At 39.6% G+C, this 8,216-nt stretch overlaps 1 protein-coding gene across 1 annotated transcript in view; it reads right to left on the reverse strand.

The window, feature by feature from the left end:
• The window catches only part of JADE3 (jade family PHD finger 3), a 40,179-nt gene that overhangs the window by 18,698 nt on the left and 13,265 nt on the right, over positions 1-8,216 (reverse strand). Inside the window, exon 4 of the mRNA XM_009700402.1 lies at positions 1,154-1,311. Coding sequence (XP_009698704.1) covers positions 1,154-1,311 — 158 coding nt within the window. The remainder of the gene's footprint in view (positions 1-1,153; positions 1,312-8,216) is intronic.

An 8,216-nucleotide genomic window follows, 5' to 3' on the forward strand; every position in this document is an offset into this window, starting at 1 on the left:
TCAATGCAAGAGGCCCTGCATGCGAAAGGAAGCCAGGGAGATACCGAATGGAACAGTGCCATGCGCAAGCAGCTCTGCATGCTTTCTGGAGCTACCCCTCCACAGGACAAGGAGAAAAGAAAAGCTGTGGGAAACAAGGCAAAAGGAGTAAAGGAGGAGCAGGCAGCAGTCAAGCAGTACTCCACGTAATTCTTACTGGACAACATGGGTTGTCAACGTTAGCACAAACAATGTTCTTCTGCCATTCTTCTTCCCCCTTCACCTTGCTCATTTTTTTCCTCCAGTTCCCTTGTGAGCTTTTCTTTTCTCTGGTCCAGCCAAATCTACAGCAATTTTTTCCTCTAATGCAATACTGCTGGTATGAGATGCAATATATTTATTTTTAATAACTTGGTACTGACAATAGCCCCAGTGGAAATTAAATTATGCTAGCATCAGCGCTTTCACTGGACAATTCATTTATCTCCGTCTCAAAGACCATACTGGCAACAACATTTCTATGTTGAAACACATTCTGTTTCCACCAGGAAGGGATGCAGGACTAGTGGTAAGATTTCCTAGTCTAAGCAAAGTGTGAGAGAACAAAAGGTTATTTATCTATCTCCTGAAACTGAGATCACAGAACTTCTATAATGTTAAGCAGCTATTTGTGGCAACAGAAGGCAGAAAGAGTTAAAGTTTCAGCAACAGTAACCACAATTAAATTATATGAACAAGTGAGTAACTTTATCAGGTTATCAGTAACTACTGCATGCCTGCTGCTTTATATCATCATGCTTTACAGGGAAGCCTTTCAAATAACATGTCTAAGATGTGGGTTTATTTTTAATTTATTAAACTCACTATACTCAAATGAGAAAACAGTTTTTAATCCATAGCACCGTGTGACTCAGGAAAAAAGATCCTCTTTTTAAACTCACAATGTAGATACTATAACAGCATACAGACAGAACCAGGTCTGGACTGAAGTGCCACAGAAATGTTTTCCAAACTGGTACTTGTTTGGTTTAAGAATATGTCTGAAGGCTGCTGCATTGCAGATTTAAATATAACAACACAGAAAAGCTGACTGCATTTAGACAACCTATTTTTGAGAGACCATCTTCTCTAAGTTGACGTTTTGTGCCCGTGATCTGTGTCTGATCACCATTACCTGAGAGAAGGCTGTGGAATAGTTTCTGGACTGGCTGGAACTTGAACCCCTTTCTCCCATTCTTGTTTCCACGTGTCCGCAAAGATATAATATTCATCAGGGTTGACATGGTGAGAATCTGGTAGTTTCATGGCACTAATGAGATCCTTGCGGAACACCTGCAAGAAACACAGAGTGGCTTGAGAGAGAGTGTTGTGCTAATGGAAATCAGTAGGTTATTTTTCTTAATCTACATTGAAACAATGCATATACCTTGTTAATTTTTTTTGAGAGTACCAGCACACAAACAAGTCAATTTGAAATTACCTAGATTATTAACTCTCAGTATATCAGGTGCAGTATGACAAGAAGTTTACATTAACTCAAAACCACACTACTGCCCAAAGGCTAATCAGAGGAAGAAGGCTGTTACAGGCAACCAGGGAGAGAGGAAAGGAGGCCTGCATCTAATTTAAGTCTCCTCACCATATTGCTTTCAAACGGGTATTTTACTTGCCATTCTGTGGGCTTTACCCCAACTTAGATACAAGGTAGCATAACCTTTTCTTTCACTCAGTTTAGGTACTTCAAACTGCCATATTCATCATGGGCTACAAACAGTTGCCATGGCAAAATTGATGTATAGGCACTTGTTCATTTATTAAAACCACTTGAAGTTTTACTGGTCGGGATCAGAGTCGGACAGGCCTTTGCTGCAACACAAGAGCTGTGCTGCTCTATGCCTGAACTCCAGCGACGCAGCACAGTGACATAATCCAGCCTCAGCATCCTTTAGCAAACCTATATGATGAAACGTGCCATTGTGAAACAAAGCAAACCCATCAGTGACAAACCTCCAGCCGTAACATTCAACTCTTGGCTCAAGAGGATTAAGTTTTTATGACCATGTAAACATGATTATCAGTCATCTCAAAGCTTACTTAATGACAACGTCTGTCAAATACAGATGCATACAATTTAAATAAAGGGCATATACATCCTTTGTGTTTTTTTTTTTTTTCTCCACTGCTACACTGCACTAGTTTAACGTTCATAAAAGCAAAACAGTGACTGTGGGTTGGTGTTAAGGAGACATCACAACTAATTAACTGTATTATCATAACGAGAAATCAAATCCTCAAAGGGCAATAAAATGAAACGGAAAATATCCCTGCAATAAGCTGTGGCAGGCTGAACTCTCTTCTTACTAATTCAGTTTTATAGCCAGAAGAGTAATAAAATACCTCAGAGCCAAGTATCTTTGCGTACCCTTTTCAATTTGACAGCACCAGACCGGTTATGCCTACTGCAAAAATTCTCAGCTGTTCTTGGAAATCATCAAGTAAACATTATTAAAAAAGGCTCTATGCTAAAAACAGGTATTGAAATAGGCTGCCGGCGACCTGAAAGATCGGTGTTACTTCACTGTGTCCTACAACAGCATCTCATGTGGGCTGCTGGGAGAGCAAGCTGACTGAGGGAACTCAAAACCATAGGCGCAAGGCTCTCTCATCTGCTACTGATGTGTTATCTGCTTTGGTTCAGACCAGACTGTTCACTGTTGTCTTCTGTGTAAAACTCCTCAGGTACTTAACAGGCCTGTATTAAAATCTGAATGACATGAGTGAAAGCATTAAGACTGCAAGCATCCATTTTTTCCAAGCAGTATGTGTACACACCAAAACTAAAACGTAAAATTATTTATGCCACTTAAAAGGCATTTTCATTTTCTGTGTTACAGGTACAGAACCAGGATTATGAGAAACACTAACATGGCACAATTCCAAAGAACTTCAGAAGGAAAAAATAATCCAATAAATGAGAAGTGCAATGACTGGTTTAATTATCAGAAAAGATATTCCTCAAACCTTATCTGAGGTAAATGCTTTACAAACTATCTTTTAAGCCACTAACAGAATATAGAAGTAGAGTGCTTCATATCAAGCCTACTATTTTTTAAACATTAGATGAAAAATGCTATTAAAGGCATCAGTATTCTAACTACATTGCTTAGCAGCAAATTCATCTTCTCATCATCCATTATGTATGTGAACTGTACCATCTCTATTTTAGAGCACAAATCCCCTGAAGCAGGGACCTTTTTGTTGGTTTTTTGACTGTTGTACAATACTGACCACACCATCACCACACTGCAATATTAAGTTCTCTGCTTCAGATTTCTAAAATTTACAATGGAGGGACCACTGAAGGTCAAAGATCTAACCAACATAAACATAACTGTTGAAATCTTAAGGGACCCCAGAACTCAACCAAGACCTCCTAAGAATTGTCTATTCATACTTGTGATAACAGTGCAATTGAGTATTTCCTGCAGACGCTTGGAATCATTACAATCTCTAGCTCTCACCATTCTTCATTTCCTCACGTGTGGCCAAGCAGCATCTTCCAACAGTAAAATACTCTCAGAAGACAACATATGAGAACACTCACTCTGTATTTCCTTTGTTGTGGAAGTAAACCAAAACACCCAGGGGACATCAGTAAAATCAAGTAAATTTTACTTCAGCAGTCAGCCTCCAGGCTATGAACTAGGCCAACTCAACAAAGAGTAGACACACGCCTTCAGGATTTAGATGGCCAGTTTTTACTTGTGGTTGTTTCTTTTTGGACATTTATTTGAAAAACAACGCAGCTCCTTTACTAACTGTATCTACAAAGTAACAGCTACTCCACTTCACAGCACATGCTCTCCTCTTGGCAAGGACCACCTTCACTTCCACAGTTAGCCCATGAAGCGCACTGGTCAACTTTCAGTCACCCAAAAGCAGTTCTACCTATTACCATACCTAAAACACAACTCTTCAACTTTACTTTAATATCATCTCTAATATCATACGTATTGAGAAGACCTGAAAAATGAGCATGGGAGGACTAGGCTAACAAGGCATTCCCATCTGGACACATCACTCCTCAAGGGCAGACTCAGCTAGCACTGCATGCCCTTATCACGATAGAGAAGGGCCTTGCAGAGCTGAGCTACAACCAACCACAGCTAGTGGAGCCATGTCCGTACACACAGAAATGGGAAACTCCCCACCACTCCACGCATTCGCAGAAATTACTGTGTGTTGGTGGGATTTTTAAAAAAATATTTTTAGCAATTGAAAACATGAAGGAAGACAGGAGTTTTAGCCCTGCTTACCACGCAACACCGCGCGGTCTGAACTTGCCATTTCATTTTGCTGCTAGGAATTTTTAGTTTCAGATTAAAACAGTACAGCATTTTGAGTGAATAATGTCAATGGAAAATGCATTTGCTTATATCATAATCATCATCATCAACATTTTGTTGAGATACTCTAATAATTACTTCATGCTTTAGAGATGGGGCTTAAATCTAGAAGAGGAGACCTCATTCTTTGGTCAAGATTAGCTTTTTCCTCTGCAGTAAAAGTCTGCCTGGATTTGCTGAGGCATGAAGAAATTCCTAGTCACCTCTGCAGAGTCACTGCCGTCTCTAAAACCTGTAAAAACTAAATTGTACAAACATTCTCCAGAAATAATGATGCTCTGCTCCCCCACAGTACTAACACACCAAGCAACATCATGGAGTTACGGAAGAAAAGATATGGTTCCTATGTTTTATTTGTTTTTCAGACTTCTGAGTCTTATTTGGAAATTATGTTTGAAGAGTATGTCCAAGAAAAATTAACTTCTTAGAATCTGTTTATAAATGCTTCATCAAAAGCTGTATATGACTTTAACCCAAACTCCTTCTGGAAACACTCTATGAAAATTCTATATATAATCTCCCTCACAGGACTCTCCTGTGCTCACTCTGTGAATAAATCAAGCTTGTGAAATAAAGAACACTATTTTGTGTGAAGCATCCTTATCCACTAAAGATATCAGGGAGGATACAAGTAATGCTATACAGTATTACAGTAAAATATTAGCACTGAAGACAGAGTGGGTCTTGACAATACAACAGCCTTCTACAAACCTCATTTTCACTGAACAATTCAAACATCACAACATCAGATCTGCACAGACTGTCAGGCACTGTCAAATATCTTTTCCGACACCCCTCGGCAAGCTACTACTGAAGCTGACTGATGCCATAGCTCACTCACCTTGTCTTGCTCAAATGCATGTGTGAGGGAAAACAAATGGGATTGTGTCATCTCTTAAAAATGGAAAGAAAACCAGTATTTCTTCATGTGATACTCTCCAAGCTTTTGGGTACTTTGACCATCTGCTTACAAAACCCCAACGAGGGTAAGCCGCTTGTCACAGGCACCTAGGTCAAGACAGGGAATCACACCTCAAAGGTTTAAGTAAATTATGGGTTAACTGCTCTGTTACCACAGCCGAAACAGGATTTCTGCTGGATTGCACCTAATTGCTTCAGCCCTAAGGCTTCCCTTGTGCCCGGCAGAGCCCTGAGCCAGTCAGCAACACTCGTTTCGGTTCTGTTTCAGTTCCTCGTGCCCACCGTTTTGGATGTCAGAAGACCCACTGCTCCAGAAACACAGAGCCATGATTTTTAAAAGAGAGGAGGGAACTACTATGTCCCATCCTGTTTCCCTGCAAGAGTATACTCTCCAAAACCTTTAATGGAAAAGAGTGTGGAACGAGGGCCAATATCCTCTCTAACGAGGGAAAGCTGAAACAGCTAGCATTTTCCTGGGTTTCTGGTCTCCTTCACAACCCATCCTGAAGGCCAACTTTGAAATTCCAGGTGTCAAATACTCAAACTACGGTGAGTACTTTCTGTAAAAAGTAAATTACACAAGAGTTTTTCCATCACGCTTAGGGTCAAATCACCTTTTTTTATTCACCTTTGAAAAGATCTAGTAAATTTTTATTCCCATAAGCACCCGTAAGCATTAAAGCTTACTCTACTATTGTAGCTCTCACATAGAACACCCTCAGCAAAATTTAAAAACACTTATAAAGCAGCAGTTTACACCTAAAATAACCTTGTAAATACTAAAACAAAAGCCAAATTGTAATGTGACCTATTACAAGTGTAATATAGCCACACAGCATCTAAGCATAGTTTAATCTTTGTATAGATGTTGCACAGTATGTGCAAAAGACTGCCCATTTACAGAGGATGAAGCTTGAAGGAAAAAATTTGGTAGGCTCATCCTGGAGATGTAGACTTTTTCTCGTTAATACCTTGCAATCTGGGCATGAAGTTTCTGAATTAAGGCACCTTATTGTAGAGGAATTTGGAGACTCAAGACAGGGTGGGATTTTTTGTTTGGTTGGGTTTTTTTTGGTAGCAAAGTAAATAAAAGGCAACATCATTTTAAAATGGAAATGAAGCTACAGTTCCAGGCATGTATACTGACTGGACTGAAAAACTTACAATGTTAAAAAAGCTGAGACACACAGAAATAAGTGTAGCATTGAATTTGTAGTTCTCAAATATCCACACAATTGGGACATGCGCTGCAATAAAACCTAATGTTTGAACCCCTACTTCATAAAACTATTTTAATCATAGAATCGTTATGGTTGGAAGAGACCTCAAAGATTATCAAGTCCAACCATCTACCCAACGCCACCATGCCCACTAAACCATGTCTCAAAGCGCCACATCTAAGCGTTTTTTGAACACCTCCAAGGATGGTGAGTCCACCATCTCCCTGCACTCTCTCTTCCTGGGTTTTTGCCTCAGTGGTTTTGCCGCTCTTGGGAAGGTCCTCCATCGCGGTCCTTGTCTCGGTGTAGCCCTTCGCCTCGGTGGCTTCGCTGAAGTGATTATCCAGGAGACAAGCAAATGAAATATTGTACTTTTAAGTAGCCATGAATCTTCCTAGCCTCTTTTACAAGCATGTATAGGAAAAGCCAGGAAATCAGATACTAAATCAACCATACCTAACATCATGTCTCTGACAGTTATCTCATGAGCCAGAAGAATGTGCAAGAACACATCAAGTTTCCTTCTGGTTGCTAATCAGACATAAGCTTCAGATTTTGGGATTAATCTTAACAATCAATTTTTTAAATGGTATTAATTTATACAGATATTTAGAAAAATCTGTACTTGTTATCTGTCCAATTCCTTTTATAATCTTGTTTAATTCTCAGTCTCAACCACTTCCTGTAGCAGATGAGCTTCACAGTCTAATTACATGATACATGGAAAGGATATCCTTTTAATTGCTACAGATTTTCTAACTTTTGGCCTCATTCACCCCCCGCGGCCCCCTCCTCCCCAATTCTTCCATCACAAGCACAGGCAGGACTGAAGCTCTAGCTCTGCTGTTTCCAGACCATTCATATTTTACTGTCACACCTGCTCATTCACTTCCAAACATAAAATAGCTCAACCTTCTCACAAGCAAGCTTTTCTATGTCCTTATACATTCAGGTCACCTCTTGCTAAAGAGTTCAAATAGCCTGAGACAGTATCTCAAAGCAAAAAAAGAAAAAAAAAAAAAAAAAAGAAAATTCATAAAAATAACCAACGAGGTTGCACCTCTGACTTACATAAAAGTATTGTAAATAATTGTTTTTCTAATCAACTAACCCAAGCAGGCCAAAAAGCAGCTCACTGAAATGCATAAGGCATGTTTGTCATGTCTTGAGAAGCCTGTACAGATGTCCAAGCTAATTCAGAATTTACTAAGGTAAGCACGCACACAAAAGTAACAGTCTCCTATTCTGTTACGCATAGTACATGCAAAGAAATATGATTTAACCACATTGCCCATTCATTCACAGAACAAAACCAACCACTTCCAAACTGCAAAAAGAATCCCTTTTCTGCCAAGAGTCTAGTCTTAACAGGGTGCTCCTCAGGATCAAGACCTACAATTTATGCAGCAGTTAAATGCCACTAAAAAAAGTTTCACATATCCAAGTAATGAAAGCAGACCATTTACTTGTGGAAGACAAGCTACATTTCGCATGATAACACAGCTGTTGCTATCAGCAATCAGGGATTAAAAACTACCGTTGCTGTGAGACTCAAAATCCTATTTGCCAAGAGATATAAAATACTGGCATCTTATATGGGAAGGGTTAAAAAAAAGCACAATGCTAACTTAACTCCTTTACAGTTTCAATAGAGGCGGGGGGGGGGGGGGGAAACCCCAGGGTCCTAAAG

This window comes from Cariama cristata, unplaced genomic scaffold, assembly GCF_000690535.1.
Source record: "Cariama cristata isolate BGI_N322 unplaced genomic scaffold, ASM69053v1 scaffold10455, whole genome shotgun sequence".
Classification (NCBI taxonomy): Eukaryota; Metazoa; Chordata; class Aves; order Cariamiformes; family Cariamidae; genus Cariama; species Cariama cristata.